The sequence below is a fragment of the Trichosurus vulpecula genome, chromosome 3, assembly GCF_011100635.1.
Source record: "Trichosurus vulpecula isolate mTriVul1 chromosome 3, mTriVul1.pri, whole genome shotgun sequence".
In the NCBI taxonomy this organism is placed as follows: domain Eukaryota; kingdom Metazoa; phylum Chordata; class Mammalia; order Diprotodontia; family Phalangeridae; genus Trichosurus; species Trichosurus vulpecula.
This window is the reverse complement of record NC_050575.1, coordinates 130,502,124-130,523,191: the sequence shown is the minus strand read 5'-3', so window position 1 is coordinate 130,523,191 and position 21,068 is coordinate 130,502,124. Positions and strand designations below refer to the sequence as shown.

Genomic DNA, 21,068 nt, shown 5'->3' with positions numbered 1-21,068 from the left:
CTAGCTTTCCCTAGATCTATATATTTATAGGAATCTATATATTTCCTAATTTTCAAAGTTTCCAGGTGAAAGAAAAAATACCACAAGCAACTAAAAAGAAAGAATTCAAGTACTGAGGAGCCGTTGTCAGAATCATACACAATTTAGAAGCCACCACTATAAAGAAGCAGAAAGCAAGGAATACAATATTCTAGAAGGCAAAGGATACAAGCTTACAACCAAGAATAATTTAGCCAGCAAAACTGAGTATAATCCTATGGTGGGGGAAATTAACCTTTAATGAAATAAAGGACTTTCAAGTATTCCTGATGAAAAAACCACAGTAGCATAGAAACTTCAAAATTCAAACATAAGAGTTAAGAAAAACATAAAATGATAAACACAAATGAACAACAATAAAGGACTAATCAAGGATAAACTGCTTACATTCTAACATAAGGAGAGGAAAAATATGTCCCCTCTGAATGCTATCATCATCAGGGGCCAGAGGGAATGTAACTAGACAAAGCAGGGTAGTCATTCAGTTATGTCTTGATGATATTAAGAAAAGAATGGATAGAGAGAGGAAGAGAAATAGATTGGAGGAGGGAAGGGAGAAGAAAAGAAACAATAGTGAAAATTATCTCACATAAGCAGAATTTGCAAGTACACATCTACACAAACAAGGAGGGATGTGTGAGAAGGAGTGGCAGGCATTTGAATCTCATGTTTATTTGAACTTCTCAAAGGAGGGAGGAAGTATTCCCTCCCCCCATACATACACACAGAGTTGGGTAAAGAAATACATTTCACTCAACAGTGAAATAGGAAGGAATGGGGAGAAGAGAGAAGGGGAAATTAATGGAAGGGAAGATTAAGGGAAGGATTAGACCTAAGCAAAACAAACTAAGAATGTACAAAAATATTTATAGCTCTTTTTGAGGTGGCAAAAAATGGGAACCTGAGGGGGTATCCATAAATTGGGAAATTTCTGAACAAGTTACAGTATATAAATGTGATACAATAGTACTGTAGTATAAGAAATAATGAAGGGAATGGTTCCAGAGAAACCTGGGAAGACTTGTATACACTTATGGAGAATGAAGTAAAGAGAACCAGGAGAATAATTTATATAATGACAACAATATGATAAAGAAATCTACTTTAGAGGAATTACAAATTCTGATAAGAATAATGATAGACCACAGTCCCAGAGAACTAATGATGAATTAAGGTATCTACTTCTTGATAGGTGGTACGTAATAAGACATATATTTTTGGAAAATGGCCAATGTGGAAATTTATTTTGCTTGCCTATACATGTTTGTAACAGGTGTTTTGCTTTTCTTTCATTCTCAACTAGAAGAGCAGAATAGAGAGAACACTGGTTTTAGTTTCTTAAACAATTTTAAAAATTTTAATACTTTTCTAATTTTTGTAAAAAAAAATTATTTTGAAATTGTTTCTGAAAGGATGATATCTAAAAAAATAAAATCAAATTAAGGGATGAGAGAGGAATATATTAAGAGAGGGAGAAAGGGAGAGATAGAATGGGGTAAATTATCTCACATAAAAGTGGCAAGAAAAAGCGGTTTGTTGGAAGGGGAAGAGGGGGCAGGTGAGGGGGGAATGAGTGAATCTTGCTCTCATTGGATTTGACTTGAGGAGGGAATAACATACACACTCAATTGGATATCTTACCCCACAGTAAAGGAGGAAGAAAATAAAAAAGGGGGATGATAGAAGTGGGGGCAAATAGGAGGAGGAGGTGATCAAAAGCAAACGCTTTTGAAAAGGGACAGGCCAAGGGGGAAAACTGAATAAAGGGGGACTGGATAGGAGGGAGTAAAATATAGTCAGTCTTTTACAACATGAGTATTGTGGAAGGGTTTTAGATAATGATACATGTGTGACCTATGTTGAATTGCTTGCCTTCTGAGGGAGGGTGGGTGGGGAAGGAGGGGAGAGAATTTGGAACTCAAAGTTTTAAAAGCAGATGTTCAAAAAAAAAGTTCTTTTTGCATGCAACTGGGAAATAAGATATACAGGCAACAGGGCATAGAAATCTATCTCGCCCTACAGGAAAGTAAGGTAAAAGGGGAGTGGGGTGACAGAAGGGAGGGCTAACTAGGGAATGGGGCAATCAGAATATATGCCATCTTGGAGTTGGGGGGAGGGCAGAAATGGGGAGAAAATTTGTAATTCAAAATCTTGTGGAAATCAATGCTGAAAACTAAAAATATTAAATAAATAATAATAAAAAAAGAAATTGTTTCTAATTTTGTAAAAATGGATGTTAAAGACGAGGAAGGGAACACGGAGTGCAGACTATTAGACAAAATCTAGATCGTCTCTTTTACTTTAGAGATGAGGAAACTCAGGCCAAGAAAAAGAAGGTGATTTACCTAAACTCATGCAAATAGGTAACACAGAGCTGGGTCTAGAATCCAGGTCTTCTGAATCCCAGTTCAGTGTTCTTTCTACTATGCTACGAAAAGAATGATATCAGTAAATACTTCCTTAAATTAATGCTTAAATATACTCCACATTTTATAATTTTATAATTTTCAGGGAAATCTAAACTTTTTAAGGAAAACCTTTATTGTCTGGGTATCTTCTCAAGTCCTATGTTTGGGATTTTCCTCAAAAACATAATTCTAAATTAACACCAGGCCCAACATATCTGTAGCAAACACTTCATGCTTAAGGCTGGACTTGACTTTAGAACAATGGAGCTAATCATGGAAATTATGTTTTTTAAGAGAACTAAAAAACTCTTTACATACTCTTTACATACATAGTTGAGGTCTAGATTTTCTTAAAATTCTTAAGGATAAGACTTATCTGCACGAAGTACATTAAAGTCTACTATTTCTTTATAACTTGTTTGATTGTTCTTTGCATGCTGTCTGGTCTAGGATCAGCAAATGTGATAGGATTCTTTACAGAACAGAGTGCCTGACATACTTCTTTCAAGACAGAGCAAAATCATTCCTTGGCAAACATGCCATTTGCTATACACTTGTCTCTAGTATATTCAGGATTAATCCTTTTTTACCTTCTGTCTACTGCCAGCATAATTGAAGAAGCCTTTATAGATAGCTGAAATAGATGCTGTAATTTGATGTTAATCTTTTTTCTGTTCTAATTATGCTTTTAACTGGCTTCTCCTTATTTTAATAGATTTTTTTTAATAAAGAAATCTTACTTACAAATTTTAATTAGCTTACTGTATACCCACAGCTTTGGCATAAGCTTTTTTATGAGTAAGGAGACCTTAGACCACTAACCGGTTTGGAGTCTCTAAAGTAGCTTAGAGGGAAAAGCATGCCGCCTCAAGTAGAATGAGCACAGGCCTGGGAATCCAAAATCAGGACTCTGGAGTTGTGCTCCAGTTGAGGAAATCACTCTGTATGATCTTAGGCATATCAACTCCTACCTGTCTCAGTTTCCTCATCTGTAAAATGGATAATAATATTGCAATACTGTTCTACTTAACAGGGAAGCTAAAAGAAATAATTACATTTTCCAAAGCACTTTGTAATCATTGAAGTGTTATAGATAAAACTGTCACAATCATGGCCAGGAACTCTTTGGTTTGCATTAATGAAAATGGAATAGTAAACTAACTTCAGTAATGAGTCTCTTCAGAAGAGTTGATCATTGCTGTAAAACTGGCTATCTGTCTTTAGAACACAGATGCGATAGTAAAGGAAATAGACAACTATGTTAAAAAAATTAACTTGATTTTTGTAAAGTGCTACTGTTTAACTTCTCTCATTACATATATGTTCTGTGCAAGGGATTTAAGCAGAATAAATTTTGATAAAAAAACATTTATTAAGTACCTACTATGCGCCAAGGGGCAATGTGGCATAGAAAGCTGTCCTCAGAGCAGTGGAGGCAGCTATGTAGTGCAGTGGATAGAGTCCTGGGCTTGGGGTCAGGAAGGCCTCAGACACTTACTAGCTGTGTGACCCTGGACAAATCACTTAAACCTCTGGATGCCCCAGCTTCCTCAATTGTAAAATGAGGATGATAATGCCATTTACCTAACAGGGTTGTTGTGAGGATCAAATGAGATAATTGCAAAGCACCAAACACAGAGCCTGTCGCATAGTTGTTTTTCAGTCGTTTCAGCTGTGTCCAACTCTTCATGACCCTGTCTGGGGTTTTCTTGGCAAATGACATGTAATAGGCACTTAATAAATATTTGCTTCCTTCCTTCCTTAGATTTAAGAAGACCAAGGTCCATCCTCTGACATATACAGAATGTGTGACCCTAGGCAAGTCATTTAACTTCTAAGTCCTCTAACTCCTAGATCCTCAAAGACCAAAGATATCAGATTGGGCTGAAGTGCAGCCGGAACTAGATTAAAATGTAATTGGGGTAAATTAAACAATTTTTAAAAAAAATACAATACAACATGGATGATGTTAAATTGTGACTTTCTAAGGCAACATGGAGCCTACTGGGACCCATTTCTATCTGAGTTTGATACCACTGCTCTAGGAGAAGTAGACAAATTGAACTGACAGGAGTTTCCTCATCCTGGAGCTCCATATAAAAATGAAATCACAAATCCAGCTCCTACTCCTGTCTCTATTATGTGCCAGGAACTGGGAGATACAAAAATAAAAAAACCACACATTTCCTGTCCTCAAAGGGCTTATAATTTAGTACAGTGTATGGAAATACATACACATGACAATGATTAAGTGCATAAGAGAATTCAGAAAGTCCTGGGAATTTTGAGGAGGAAGAGATAAGAGAACACTCCATGGAAGAAGTGCCTCATGGGCTGCACCTTAAAGAATAAAGTTCTCATGAGGAAGAGAGTATACAAATCCACAGAAGTACTATTTGCATAGAGAACAGAAAGAGACAGTAACAAGACAAGTGCTCTATTCTGTCTAGAACGTAGAGTGTTTCAAGGTGAGCTCTGTGAAATAAGGCTAGAAAGATAGGATGGTGCTGGAGGGTGGTTAGGCTTGAATGGAAGATCAATAATGGTAACTCTCATTTCTGTAGCATCCTAGGGTTTATGAAATGCTGTTCTTCACAGCAACCCCATAAGGGAGGTAATGGAATAGAGTGCAGGATCTGGAGGCAGGAAAATCTGAGTTTAAATCCTGCCTCAGACATTGAATAGCTGTGGCAAGTCACACCTGAGAACACTTCTTGAGGTAGTAGCACACTTTCAATCTGGTAAATGTAGCTTTTCTGACTGACCTGGTGTAGAACACTATTTATATAATAATGTGCAGAAATGGAAGAAACTTCCATTTAGTTCACACAATATTACACATTCCATCAGAGCAAGGTTGCATGTCTATGTCATGTTGCATCTTAGCTATAACACTTTATGGCATATGATTCGACCTGGATCAACAACTTCTCTCAGTCTCAATTTCCTCATCCATAAAATGGGGATAATGACCATCTACCTTATAGGGTTGTTGTGAGGATCAAATGAGAGAATCCATGTGGGATGTTTTGCAAAACCTTAGAGTGTTACATAAATGCTAGCTAGCTAGTACAAGTAGCAGTAGTAGTGGTGGTGGTGGTGGTGGTGGTGGTAGAAGAAGAAGACAAAGAAAAAGGAGGAGAAGGAAAAGAAGGAGAAAGAGAAAGAGGAGAAGAATGAGAAGTATTATTGAAGGAGAAGTATTATTAATCCATGTTTTACAGAAAAAGAAAACAGAAGTTGAAAAAAGAAGAGGAAAGTAAAATAGGAAAAGCAGGGAATCTAGAATCTAGAACACTACCATTCACTACCTGTGTGATATTGAACAAATACCTTTTCTGGAACTCAGTTTCCTCAACTGTAAAATAAGTGGTGACTAGACGACCACTAAGATCCTCCCAACTCTCAATGTTAAGATCCTATGATGTTAAATGGCTTTTTCAGTGACACAGTCAATAAGTGCCAGAGGGGCAAGATGAACCCTGGGCTCCCAACTCTAAGTCTAAGGCTATCCATGATACCACACTGGTGAAGGAGATTGTGTTAAGTAGGCAGTGGGGAGCCCCTTGTGCACTCAGAAGACTACTATGAGAGCAGAGTGAAGGACTGGAGGAAGGAAAGGGCTTGATGAGTTGGCTTGTTACTTAATTCTCTACATTTTCAGGTTCTCACATATAAATTTCTTTACAATACAGTTCAAGAAATAAAATCAAGAGAAAAAATAGTATTTCCTTTACAAAATGCTGCACCTGAGCTTAACAAAAGAGTAAACCAAAGTTAAACCTTTGTAAAAATGGAACTCAGAAAGGTATAAAAGAGCTTTCAGGGAATTGGAAAGCAGAAACTTTAAAGAAGCAAGTAAGAGTACAGTTTATGGTAAAAAGTAAACTGTCATTAATTTGTACTTTTCTAATTGAGAATGTAGAACAATTGAGGCATCGTAGAAATTATTTTCACCAAGTACAAATTCAGAAATAATTTCTTCCTCTGGGAATTTTTACAGACTTACTGAAAAGGAATGAGAATACAGGCTAATCTCAATATCAACAATTTGGACCACAGGTCCAATAAAAAAAATTTAACCTACTCATGCAGTCTTAAGTGGAATTAATAGTTATGTTACCCTGAAGGAGGGAGATGGCAATCCGACTATCCTGTTCTCTGATCAGACAAAATCTAGATACCACATTTTAGGAAAAAATATCGAAAAGCTGCCATCACCCCTTCCAAGTCTGTCCCTTATAACAAAGAATTTCTTTTTTTAAAAATAGGAAAATTTCTCAGCAAAACAAATTAGCATCAAAAATATATGATATACAATAATCCACATGGTGACCCCCACCTTCTGAAAAAGAGATGGGGGAGGGGGAAGAGGCAACTTCTCATCTCTCTTCTTTAAGGTCAAGCTTGTTAAAACTTTGCTATATTCCTTTTGGAATTTTTTTGTGGTTCTTATCATTTACATTGTAGTCATTGTGGAGGTTGCTTTTTCTGGCTGATTAACCTGAAGAATTCTTAAGAGAAACATGATCATAGTCTCTTACTATTTGAGGGACCACCATGTGTAAGAGGAATCTGACTTGTGCTACTTGGCTATTAATAACACAATTTGGAATCAATCAAGGAAATTATAGAGACAGATTTCATATCAATGAGGAAAAATTGGAGGAATTCCAAACTGACATTTTGAACTGCCTTAAGAGGTAATGAGTTCCCATACCTGGTAGCCTTCCAATATAATAAGCTGTACCAATTCTAGTCAAGGAAGTCTTTCATTCCGTATATAATTTTTTTAATTAAAAACCCCAAAATTTGTCAAAGCTATTTTTATTATATTGTAAGGCAAATGAAGACAATTACTTAAATATTTGTTTTTTTAAATAAAAATTTATAGAATGCATGCTCTGAAAGTTGGTAGAATGCTTAGAAAATGCTCTGATTTGGGAATCCTATCTGAAGTCATGCAAAATTTAAAAGTCATTCCTTATAATAATAGGTACCTCTAACTACCACAAGTTAGGGACCCTCTACCCTTAAGAAGGAAGGAAAGAAAGAAAGAAAGAAGGAAGGAAGGAAGGAAGGAAGGAAGAAAGAAAGAAAGAAAGAAAGAAAGAAAGAAAGAAAGAAAGAAAGAAAGAAAGAAAGACAGAAAGAGAGAAAGAGAGAAAGAGAGGGAGAGAGAGAGAGAAAGAAAGAAAGAAAGAAAGAAAGAAAGAAAGAAAGAAAGAAAGAAAGAAAGAAAGAAAGAAAGGAAGAAACGAAGAAACGAAGAAAGAAGGAAGCAAAGAAAGCCATATTCAGGAAGGATATTACTGTTTAGGTAGAAGTTGGACTACATGATTTCTGAGGTACCATTCCAGTTTTGGGATGCTATGGATATGTCCATGTAAGCACATGTCTAACTAATTCTTCGATAATGGACTGACAAGCCTGAAGAGCTGGCATAAATTAAACATAAACCGAAACACCTGAAAACACTCCTTGAGGTAGAAGTACATTTTCAATCTGGTGAATGTAGCTTTCCTGATTGACCTGGGGCAGACATTATTTACATGACAATATGTAGTTTCTTCCATTTAGTTCATACACTATTACATATCCCATCAGAACAAGGCTGCATATTTGTGTAATGCTGCATTTTAGCTATAACAGCATGGCATATAATTTGACCTAGATCAACAGATATTCATTATGTACCTAGCCCTTACCTTGGCTCTAGGGATACAAAGATGAAATAAGAGAGTCTCTAAGTTCAATGAGTTTATAATCTAATAGAGGAAACAGAAATACAACTGTACTACAAGGTAGAATGTAATAAGTGAAAAAGAGAGGCTCCAAATACGTGCTATAAGAAATTAAAGAAATTTATGGCTTAAAACTTGGTGGGTTCAGTCACTGGTTTGACTATTTAGACAAAGATGTAAATATCAAGGATGGGATCTTATATGCAGTGGATCTGTATCCACAATGCAATGAGAAAAAAATTCACAGATTCAAATAAAAGTGAATGACTACATCGTATGTGTGTACAAAGAAAGAGAGAGACAGAGAGAGAAAGGAACATATAGATATGTGTGTGTGTGTGTGTGTGTGTGTGTGTGTGTATGCATGTGTATATATATATGGAAAGGTATCTATCTTAAACCAAACAGATCCCAATTCAAGTCAATCAAAAAAACATCAGAATATAAAACCATTTCATAGACTTCTAAAATAAACTTAACATTGAGTCTTAATTATAGAACTAAAGGTTACTCTAGAGGTTATGTGGCTAATAATGCCAATACTAGAGACAGCAAATCATTAATAGTTAACATGCTAACCTCAGGCAGTGTTCCTTTAAATATATAATGATTTAAAATATTGATATGCAAACCTCATTGGAATTGGAAGGGATCAGTATCTGGGACCTCATAAGCTCAGTTGGAGAGTTTTAAATTTAGAAACTATTGTTAAAATTCATTTCATGTGACTCCCAAAAGAATACTGTTTCGCACAGGGTCAGCTTGTTCCTTAAATCACAGTTCCATTGCAAAAGATCTCATATGCTACCAACTTTTTCTTCTACAAGTAAATGCTTTTCAAATGTCAATTTATGTTTCAAAGCTAATGGCAATAGGGTATACAAGAATCCTAGTCTTTACATCAAAGGCCTCTGTGTTTAATTCAAACAAAAGCAGAGGCCATAATTGAAAAGCATTTTGCTGTAAAACAATATCTAATATTGAAGCATTACAATTAATTCATTTAAACATTTATTAAATGCTTATGCATACAGCATTATGTTTAGACAAGGGAAGAGACATAAATTTACAAGTTCTCTGCCCTAATGGAACTCAGAGTCCACTGGGAAAACATAAGATAGAAACACAAATATGGCAGTTGGGTGGCGCAGTGGATAGAGCACTAGGCATGCAGTCAGGAAGACCTAAGTTCAAATCTGGCCTCAGACACTTACTAGCTGTGTGACCGTGGGCAAGTCACTTAACCCTGTTTGCCCCAGTTCCCTCATCTGTAAAATGAGCTGGAAAAGGAAACAGCAAACCACTCCAGTATCTTTCTCAAGAAAACCCCAGATAGGGTCATAAAGAGTCAGATATAACTGAAACAACAACAAAAAAATACAACATGCAACACTATTTAAGTGGATTAGAAAAGTATAAAATAAATTGCTATGTGAGGTTTAAAGGGAAAAAGACATTGCCAATAGACAGATCATAGAGGAAGGAGGTAAAATGTCAGTTGTGCTTTAGAGGATAAGAACAAATTCAGTAGAAGAAGAGGAGGAGGGAGAACATTCTAGGTCCAGGGAACAATGTAAGCAAAGGCATGGAGATAGGAGAGTGAAGGGCATGTTCAAGGGACAGAGTAGTTAGAAGAGTCTGGATCAAAATGTGTGAAGGAGGATCAAGCAATCAACCCACAAGCATTTATTAAGCTCACACTGTGTACCTGGTTCTGTGCAAAGTGTTTAAAAAAAAGGAAAAACAGTCTCCGCTCCCAAGAAGTTTACTTTCTTTTATTTTTTACAGAAATTGCTATCATTTTAATCATTAGACACAGTTCATTAAAATTAAGTGTTTCCTAAGAAAAGACCTCGAATTCCCAAAGTGAACTTCTTTTTTTTTCCTTTTATTGGAGTTTACTTTCTAATGGAAAAGGAAAATACACACACACCCACCCACACACACACACACACACACACACATAAATACATATATTTGTGGTTTGTGGTAGGGAAGGGAACTTAGGAAAAGTCCCCTGAAGAAAGTGGTGCTTGAGATCAGTGCTGAAGGAAGCTAGGATTTCTAAGAAGGAGGGAGAAGACTCCAGCTAAGGTAGACAGCTAGTACAAAGGCAAAGAGATGAGAGCTTGGAGGGACAGTAAGGAAGGTGGTCTGACCAGACTAGACTAGACAGCAGTGATTGCTGGGGAGTCGTGTGCATAAGAATGAAAAGACAGGAAGGGAACATGCAGTGAAGAACTTTAAATGTCAAACAGAGGTTTACCTTTGATCCTAGAGCTGATACTGAATTACTAGAGTTTACTAAAGAGGGAGGGGAAGTCAATGGTCAGATCTACAATGTAAGAAAACCATTTTGTCAGGGATATGGAAGATAGATTGGAGTACAGAGAGACTTGAGTCAGAGAGACCAATTAGAAGACTACTGAAGTAGGTGAGGTCAGAGGTGATAAGGACATCAACTAGGTAGTAGCAATGTGAATAAAGAGAAGAAGATAAACATAAGAGATGTCGTGGAGAGAGAAACAAGAAGATTCAACAACTGACCAAAGATGTGGGGTAAGTGAGCATGAGGAGTCAAGAATGGCACCCAGGCTGCAAGCCCAGGTAATTGGAAAGATGATGGCTCTTGCAACAATAATCATGAAGTTAAAAAGAGGGGTAGGTTTAGAGGAAAAAATAAGTTGTTTTAGATTTGCTGAGTTTGGGATATCTTTAGGATATTCAGTTTGGAGTGTCCATTAGGCAGTTTGTTATCTAGGACTAGAACTCTGGTGAGAGACTAAGGCTAGAGACATAGGTTTGGGAACCATTTGCATTGAGATGATAATTGAACCCACAGAAGCTGGTAAGATCATTAAGTGAGAGTGTAAAGAGAAAAACAAAGAAGAGAAGGCCCATAAAAGCCTTGGGGTACACTTACAGTTGGTATGTGCCATGGATAAAATTGCAAAAAAGGAGAAGTCAGATAGGAGGAGAACCAAGAGAAAATAAGTGCTACAAGACTCAAAAACGAAAGAATATCCAGGAGGAGAAAGTGGTCAACAGTGTCAAGTGCTGCAGAGAGGTCAATCAAGAAGAATGAGGATTAATAAAAGTCCATTTCGTTTGTCATTTAAGAAATGATTGGCAACTCTGAAGAGAATAGTTTTAGTTGAGATGTGAGATAAGAAGACAGATTGCAAAAAATTGAGAAATGAGTGAGAAAAGAGGAAGTCGAAGCAATAAGTATAGACAGTGATTCCCAGGAAATTGGCTGAGTAACGGAAGATAAATGTAAGAAGATAGCTAGCAAGAATGGTAAAATCAAATTAGGGATTTCTAAGGATGAGAGAAACCAAGGAATTTTTTTAGGCCACAGGGAAACAACCAGCAGATAGGGAGGTGGAGGTGGGGGTGCAGAGGAATAGTGTGGGCAATCTCCTGGAAAAGACAAGAGGGGATAGGGATCAAAGATATATGTAGAGGAGTCTGGCCTTGATGAGGAAAAGGACCACCTCTTCAAAAGGGATTGGAGTAAAGGAGTAGATAGTGGGGAATGATGTCAAAGTGATTTGTAAAAATGAGAAGGGGAGAAGAAGTTTACAGTGAATGACTTCAATTTTTTTTTTTTTTTGGTAAAGTATGAGGTGAGGTCCTCAACTGAGAAGGTAGAGGAGAGGTTGTGGGAAGCTTAACATGTTTTGGAATAATCACTGGGGTAATCAGAACAGAAAATCAGCTAGAGAGAAGAAGGAACAATATGAAAGAATTGTCGAAAAATGAAATAGTAGCAGATTGTTGAAAGCCTTGAATGCCAAATAGAGGAATTTGTATTTGGTAAGCAATAGGGAATCACTGAAGACAGTTGTGTTTATTTAGGTTACGTTTTGCAAAAAACAAATCAATTTATCCCCAGTGAAGGCTCTGGTTCACCATCTCAATCAGCCAGTCCAGAATTATTTGTCATCTACTAGGCAAGACAATTCAGGTGTAAAATGAGTATAGCAGAAAGATCATCAGATTTGCAATGACAGGAACTAGCCAGGCATAAGTTATGGTTCTGTCACCTGCTATAAAACCTTAGGCAAGTCACTCAACCTCTCTGAGGCTCAGTTTCCTCATTTGTGAAATGGTCATTCTAAAAATTGTACCACCTACCTCACAAGTCCATAAGCAAAGAAAATCACGTACATAACGCTGTTTCTAAAACACAGTGACCATTAAATGTGAGCTATATTTATCTCTCTGATGGCCTTTTCTCAATCCTCATCCTTCATGAGCTTTCAGCAGCTTGTGACACCATCCCTCACCCTCTTCTCCTTGATACTCTCTCCTGTCTAGTTTTCTCTCTCATTCTCCTTCTACCTATCTGATCCCTCCTTCTCAGTCTACTTTATTGGATCCTCATTCACACCATATCCACTAACTGCAGGTGTCCATTAAAGCCCTATCTTGGGTTTTCTTTCTACATAGGATCTCATTGGGTGAATTCATCAGCTCCCACGGATTCAATTATCATCTCTATGCTAATGATTCTGATATACATACATACCTCTCCCTACCTCCAGTCTCCCATCATCAAAGACCTAGTGGACATTTTGAACTAGATGTCTCATAGATATCTTAAATCAACATGTCCAAAACTGAACTCATTAAATCACCTCCCAAATCCTCCCCTCTTCCGTTAACTGCCTTATTACTGTCATCTTCAACTCTTCACTGATTCTCATACTATCCACCCAGTTATTACCATACCCTGTCACTTCTACCTGTACAACAGCTCTCTCTACAGGAAAGTCTCCTTCTCTTCATTCACCTAGTCACTACATTGGCTCAGGCCCTCATTATCTTATGCATAGACTAATGCAATAATCCATGGTTGGTCTCTCTGCCTTACATCTTTCCCCACCCTAGTCTATCCTCCACTCAGCTGCCAAATGATCTTTCTAAAGTTTGACCAGGTCATTCTTCTAATTAATAAACTCTAATAGCTCCCAATTATATCCAAGATCATATAAAAATTCTTGGTTTGGCATTTAAAGCCATTTACAACCCGGTCCCTTCCTACCCTTCTGGATATCTTACACTTTATTCCTTTCTACCTATTATCTTTCTACCTACCTATTATCCAGTGACACTGGCCTTCCTATTGTTACTCCTACAAGATAATTCATCTCCCAAATCTGTGTCTTTCCACTGGCTGCTCCTCAGGCCTTGGATGCTCTCCTTCTCAACCTCCACCTCCTCGTTTCCTTCAAGCACTAGCTCACCACCCCCCCCCCACTTCTACACGAGGTCTTTACCAGTCCCCCCTGTACTAGTGCCTTTCCTCTGAGATGATGTCTCATTTACTCTGTATATATCTTTTATGTGTGATATAAATGTTTATATGTTGTCTTCCCCTTTGGAGTATTAGCTTTTTGAAAGGCAGTATGCCTGTTTTCGCCTTTCTTTGTATTCCTCGCACCTAGTAATGTGCCTGGCATATAGTAAACTCTTAATAAATGCCTACTGGCATATTATATTATTATTATTGCCTGCCTATATAGAATATCTCCACTCACTTTGTGAAAAGATGCCCACAGAACAGAGGTGGACAATGAGAAACACATTTTCAAACACTGCAAGGTATGGAATTGTTTTGTTTGGCTACATTTGTAACAAGAAAAGTCTTTTACATTTGGTAGGGGAGGGGGAGGAGGTTGTAGAATGAATTAAGGGAAATCAATGTCAAAAAATAAAAAAGAACACCAATGAAACATGTTAAAATTACACAGGAAATAAAAGGAAATTGAGGAGGGGACACCAACAAGCAGGGCAATGTGGGCACTATTGTGTTATAATTTTCTTTTTAATTTAACCTAAGTTCAAGTACCCAAAACAGTCAAAATGTGAGGGCAGACTCCTCCTCTGATGTCAGGAACTAGGCTATGGCAAGGAGAGAGGTGATGAAGAGGAAAGGTTGCTGTTTAAGAATGTAATCAACTTGGGAAGTTGAAACACACTTGTGTCATAAAATAGGGTGTGATGGCATTACTAAGACTGAGGAAACGAAGCCTGGCTCTGCCAGCAATATCTTGTGCTTCTTATGAGAAGGAGTGTTTCAGGACCATTATAAAGCAAAAAGTACCATCTTACCTGTGACACTGTGATGCTGCATTTCTTTGCCAGCTCTTCTTTGGCTTCTTCACTGGGGTAGGGATTACTGAGGTGTGAGTAAAAATATTCATTCAAGATTTCTGTTGCCTGTTTGCTGAAATTACGTCTTTTTCGTCTGAAAGAAAAAAAGAAAAAGTTAACTATGGACTTATGGAAGAGAGAGAAAAAAGGACAACAGTGGCTAAATATCTACAGATGCAGAGAGAATATAAGGATACAATAAATGTTCTTAAATTATTTTTCATTAAAAAATTAATTTTAATTTTTTCAATTACTGTGATATTTATAATGAAGTTGCTTAAGTTAACCAAAAGAATATACAATCTATTATAAGACTGTCTAGTCATTATCAAAATAGGTCAAAAGGTAAAAATTATTTTTTCTTCATTAACTATATATTCAAATAGTCAAGGGAAAAATATTATTTATATTAGTTTCATTTTGTTACTAAGTCTTTGAAACATTTTCTTCTATAGTGTCTACTACATCTTATTTCAGATAGGTTATGTACCCTCCCCTTAAAATTCAGTATTTTCAAATGTAAAATTTATACTCAAAAAACAATATAGTCAATAGGAGGCTATGCACTTACGTAACATATTGGTTCTAATAACAATAGCTAGCATTTACATAGTACTTTAAAGTTTGGAAAGCACTTACACATTATTTCATTTGATCCTAACAATCTTGTAAGGTTTATGCTATTACTGTCCCCATTTTCTACAGAGGAAACAAAGACTTGTCCAACTAATTAGTAGTACTTCAAAAAGGAGGCGTCTTTAAATGGGAGAAAAAAAACTGTTGCTATACATTGAAAAATAACACCAATTTTAGACACTCAGACTTTATATAAGTCAGATTTGAGAAGTATAGCATGTAATTAGACCAATACGCTATCTAAGGAAAAGACTTCTCCTGTTTCAGTTGTTTCTCTGAAAATGGCATGTTAAACACCTGGTTTACACACAGATGGAATGGGTTGTACTTGCCTACAAGGTTTAAACTGAGGGAGCCAGACAACTGGGTTTGGTCAAAAATAATTTCCATGAAACTAAAATTCTTATTGCTAGAACCAGTTCTTATGATTAAGGTGTTGTCACCTGAGAAAATGCATATGTTTATGCATTTTAATAGTATGCATCCCATGGGGATGGGTGGGGGGGGGGAGGTGCACTATAGCACTCTTCCAGTAACACATTAACAGGCATTAGTTAGATTCAGAGACTCTCAAAGTTGGGAACCTTAGAACATAGAATAGTATAATTTAGAATATGGAATCTTAGAGCTGAAAGGGAGCTAAACTTAAGTCAGAACATGGTACATAGGATGTTAGAGGAAAAAACGATTTATAAAACAGGTTGGAACACAAAAGAAATTAAATCAGAAGCATTCATTTCATTCAACCACTATTTGAAATATGAATTCTTTTATATCATTCCTGTGCTATGTGGTTAGCCTTAACAGATAGCTAGCTGTCGTGTCAGAAGCAAAGAGAACCAGATGAGTAAGTAGTAGGTAGAAAGGCTTGAATCATGGGTTGCTGCAGGATAATTCAAGGCAAATCATTTACCTACTCTGGGCCCCAGAACCTCCTCTGTAAAATGAGGGATTTGGAATTAAATAATATTTAAACCACTATTATGTTAACAACTTTTTACTTCCATGCTTTGAAAGATCTTAAAAATAGTAGACAACCTTCTGACAACCAAAGGAGAGAAAAGAGCAGTGAACTTGAAGTCAGAATACCTGTTTTCACATCCCAGATCTTCACCTTTGGCAAGCCACTTGCCCTGTCTGGGTCTTAGTTTCCTTATCTTCAAAATAAGAGAGGGGTCAGTGAACTAGATTATCTCTAAATTCTCTTTCAACTCTAAGATACTATAAGAATAAATGTGGAGGTTTTTCTGTTCAAATGCAAACTCTTACCCCAGCAGGGTAGAGGGGGTCTAGGAGATTTGTAGATTTGTTCTTAAATGTATTGCATGGGTATATGCTCCAGCCTGTCCAATTATCAAGAAAATGTGAGTATAGGTTTCCTGAAAGAAATGAGTGAGCTACAAGTCAGAGTGAGCCAGGGAGTCATATATCTGTCAGATCATTTTTGCCCAGAGCAGAACATCTTTCCCTAGCATAGGGCTTGCTAAGAGGCACTACAAGAACAAATGAAACCACAGCTGAATATTTCCACACACTTGAAGGAATAAGAAAGACTTCAGTCATGTGCTTTATTTATTTTTTAGAAGAACATCCTTTAGAAAGTGCCCATTGAACATTTTCCCCAAAGTCTCATTCCCCCCAGGGTTAGTTGCAATCAAGATGCCTGTGCCTTAGGCCACAGTGCAGTGGAGCATCAGTCCCCAGAGGTGCAGCCCATCAGCATTGCAGCACTGCATAACTACAATCTTTACAGACAGATGAGTCTCTTTTCAAAGCTCTGTTTATCTCCTCATTCCATTCAGTTCATCCTGCCTTGTTAACCACATACTTCTCCAACGGGAAAGAATCAATCATTTCAAATGTTCAAAGGATAACTGACAACTGATGTGGTTACTATTTGCTGAAGCCACCTCCCAGGGCAATGGAAAGAGCCCTGGACTTGGTATCAGAAAGGCCTGAATTCAAATCCCTGTTCTAACACTTACTGTCTAACACTTACTGTTAGCCAGACTATTATGTAAGTCAACTCTGAAACTTTGAATCAAAGTCAAATATTCATGTCTGTTAGTGAGAGTGTGTGAGTGTGTGTGTGTGTGTGTCTGTGTGTGTCTGTGTGTGTGTCCAGAAGAAGGGCAGAACATAACTCCTGGAGAGAACAACATGAGCAAATATGCAAGGGTCTATTGGTCTGAAGCATAGGGACATGTAGAAAAGATAAAGCTGAAATGGTAGGTTAAAGTCAGATCATGGAGAAAAATGAATGCCTTGCCATGCTATGGAAAATATGCTTTATTTCAGAGGCAATGGAGAACTTCAATTGCATGTTTTGCAGAAAGAAATGATATTATTAAATAGTGCTTTAGGGAAATTAGTATGGAAAGAGTATGAAAGATGGATTGACAATAAAATAAATTTTAAAATGTTTTAAGTGGATTTTAAAAATTTAATTTAGATTTGAAATTTAAAAAAGAACAGAAAAAGTAATACTAGAAGCATAGAGACCAATTAGGTTGTTGTCCATATATAAGGTGAAAATGGCCTAAAGTAGGGTGGATAGTGAAGTATAGTGGAAAGAGGGCTGTGAGGAGACCAGGGTTCAAATCCGTACTTGGCTCCACTAAACAGTTGTACAACCTTGGGCAAATAACTTAACTTCAATGAGTGTGTTGGATTAGACTATCTTTAAGGTCTCTACAACTCTAAACCCTATGATATAGGAATAAAAAGAAAGAGCTGGATTAAGAGATACTACAAAGGAAGAATCAAGAACATTTGAAAATTGACTGGATGGGGAGCAAGAGAGAAGAAAGGTATCAAGGATGATTCTGAGGTTTCAAACCTGGAGGAGAATAATAAATTCCATTAGTTACCAAGTGCTTTCCCAAAAGACTAAGAGATAGCAATCTAGTAAGAATGAAATTAGAAGCCAGAACTCTTGGGTTCAATCTCTGATTGCCACTTACCTATGACCTTAGTTAGGCATACCACTTCACAAACTCCAAGCTTCAAATACTTTATCCAAAAAAATGGTGATAATAAACATTTTCTCTGTCTACTACATGTGTTTGTTATAATCAAACTGCTTTTTAAATGAACAAATGTCATACAAAGTTTGCTATTATTATTTCTAACCTCATAGAGTTGTTGTTAGGATCAAATAAGATCACAGAATCTCGCAATTGGACAGGACCCCAGGAACTGTCTAGTCTAACCCATATATAATTGCTGAGAAAACACTCTATACACTACAAAGAAATATACAAAAGATAAGCATTGTGTAAAGAGTGTTAACTTGGAGTAATATGACGATGTGGAATCCTGACTCTGCCATTTATGAAATGTATGACAGTGGACATATCATGTCATATCACTTAACCTGTTTCTCTATCTGTAAAATGGGAATAATGATAATTCACTACCTATCACAGAGAGTATTTGTGAGGAAAGTGACTTGTATACCCTCAAGTGCAATGTAAATTAATTATTATAATTATTATTATATTTTGAGAGGCATAATAGAGAGTTGTCCTCCAAATTCAAAAACCCTCAATTCAAGTCCTATATCTGATAGAATTGGCTGTGTGATAATGAGCAAGTCACTTAAACTCTCAGTACCCTCCAGGCAAATATTTAAGACTATAAATTGCAGAAAAGATACCAATCTGACTTAAGAGAGGAATTTGTTCACTGGAAAGTTTCTACACCAATGAAGTTGCAAGTCCATTAAAAATTGTTAATATTAACTCCAACAGAAACAGTGCCACAAAACTTGTTTTTCAATTTAGGAAACTAAAGTCACCTTCCTTAATAGTAAGGGAATCTGATGGGAATTATTACTCCTGTCAGATACCAATGGGGGAGAAAAAAATTGAAGGATCTCTATGCCCAGGGATAAGTTTTGGCCATGGACTTAAATTATACCCGAGAGTACAAATTTCGACTGGTAAGACAGTTAAACTTAACAGCTAATTAGAAAATCTACTGCTTTCACTTATGCGAACTTTATTTTAACCTTCTAAAAAATGAAATCTTCATTCATTTACTAGAAACTAAAATACCTTCTTGCTTGGGTTGGAGAGGATGTGTTTAAAGCATTTTTTTGTTGTTGTTGTTCGTTTTGTACCATAACTAGGACCAAAGTATTACCTCCCCTAAAGGTGTCATGAAGCCAAAATGGCAATTTCACTCTTAAAACTTATTTTCTTGTCATTAGTAGGAATAATATGAGTCTGTAGGAGTAGAGGGCTTTAGAAAGGTAGAGGAGTAGGAAAAAAAAATTGCCAGGAAATAAAGCTTTAAAAAAATAGCATTCTAGAATAGTTATTATCCTAAAAAAAATTCTTAGCATGAGCCTCTACGAAATTTTCAAAGGCTGAAGTAATTTTACAGTATGATGAAGCCATAAAGTAAGAAAGCTCAGAGACTGGACAGTCTATTTGGATCAATGTCAAGAGGTAGTGGAGACAAGACATGAGAATGAAACATGCAGAGCAGCAGCACCTTATTGAGACTTCCTGAATATACTGTATATCAAAATTATAAACTGGGATTTCGCCAGATGAGGGATGAAAAGTATACTGGTTGCATTTTTAAATTCAAAACTCTCTTGTTCACTTTCAGTGTTTGGCCAGCTCTCAGATAACTATAACTATCTGCTCAGGATTATTTAGGGCTTCTTTTGATATACCGCATAACCTGCCTGAAATGGTGAGATTAGAATTAGCTGGTGACATGTGCAAAAAAGGTGGCCCTGTGAAGTTAACAAAGAAGGAGTACTATAGGGTGCATAAATCAGGAGGAAAAGGGTAGGAGAGCCAGGGAACAGTTACCTCAACATACACACTACCTATTTATAGAATATCCTTTATATAACACCAGGTGAAATGATATTCTACCTAACCCCTTAATGTGAAATATCTCCCTAAGGCAAAGCAGCCCCCTGTGTTGATCACTTAACCAACTTGTAGGAAAGGGCTTGTAGATAAACCCAGTTCCATCTGCTAAGTGGTCAGGAATTTGGTGACAACAACAACAACAAAGTACATAACAAACTAATGGTTACACGTACCTGGCATCAAGGAACCTTGATCTTAAAATCATGACTGCTTCACAAGTACTTTGTTTGAGCTGCATTTGAATTGAACTGAATTTCCGATGAATTATGCCTACCATCCTCTCAATCTCTTTTGGAGAAATGGGACGTGTTCGACTCTGCTCTCGGAGAAGGTTCATCACATGTGTAGTGAATTCATTACATGCCTGTAAAAGGAAAAAACCTTTAAGAGACTAATACTTTATCTTTTCACACCCGGAAACTATTTCAGCTGAATTTCTACCAACTTTGCAATAGTCAATGGTATTTTTCTTCCACAAAACTCTCTTCTGGGACTTCATTACAGTATGAGGATGACCTCGAACCCTCTAATACTATGTCAGTGATCCAGTTGATTCTACCAAACAGGAAAGGCTTCGAATATAGACCTGGCAACAAACTACGTGTCTGTCATCTGAAGACCACAGTAACTAAGTGTGGAGTATTTCACCAATAGAAAGCTAGCAATGAGGAAATAAATTTTTTTGTCCATAGCAACTCAACCTATCACTCAACAAACATATATTAAGTACCTACTAAGAGTCAAATGCTATACTAGCACTAGAGATTAAAATCTGTGTACACACACACACACACACACACACACACACACAGCCTCTGTCCTCAAAGAACATGCCTTCTACTAGAGTTATACAACATGTTCACAGCAAAACACATACAAGATATACAAAATAAACATAAGCTGGGGCAAGCAACTAAAAACTGAATCAGAAAAAGTCACTTAAAGGGGATAGAAATTGAGCTGAGCCTTGAAGGAAGTTAAGGTTTTCAAGAAGTAACAATGAGAAGGGAGAGAATTCTAGCCTGTGCAAAGGCACAAACATAGGATATGCAATACAGTGTATGAGAAAGAGAAAGTAAGTTGTCTGGCAGAAGTTAATATGTAATTACCCTGAAAAGAAAGGCATGGAGGGCTTTAGGTACCAAACAATGAAGTTATATTACATCCAAATGGCAACCATTGAG

General features: G+C 36.8%; 1 protein-coding gene across 1 annotated transcript in view; it reads right to left on the bottom strand.

Moving 5' to 3' along the window:
* PBX3 (PBX homeobox 3) overlaps nucleotides 1-21,068 on the bottom strand; it is a 301,106-nt gene that overhangs the window by 37,890 nt on the left and 242,148 nt on the right. The window contains exons 4-5 of the mRNA XM_036752374.1: nucleotides 20,058-20,248; nucleotides 14,312-14,447 (exon numbers count right to left, since the gene is read on the bottom strand). Of these exons, the coding sequence (XP_036608269.1) occupies nucleotides 14,312-14,447; nucleotides 20,058-20,248 (327 nt within the window). The remainder of the gene's footprint in view (nucleotides 1-14,311; nucleotides 14,448-20,057; nucleotides 20,249-21,068) is intronic.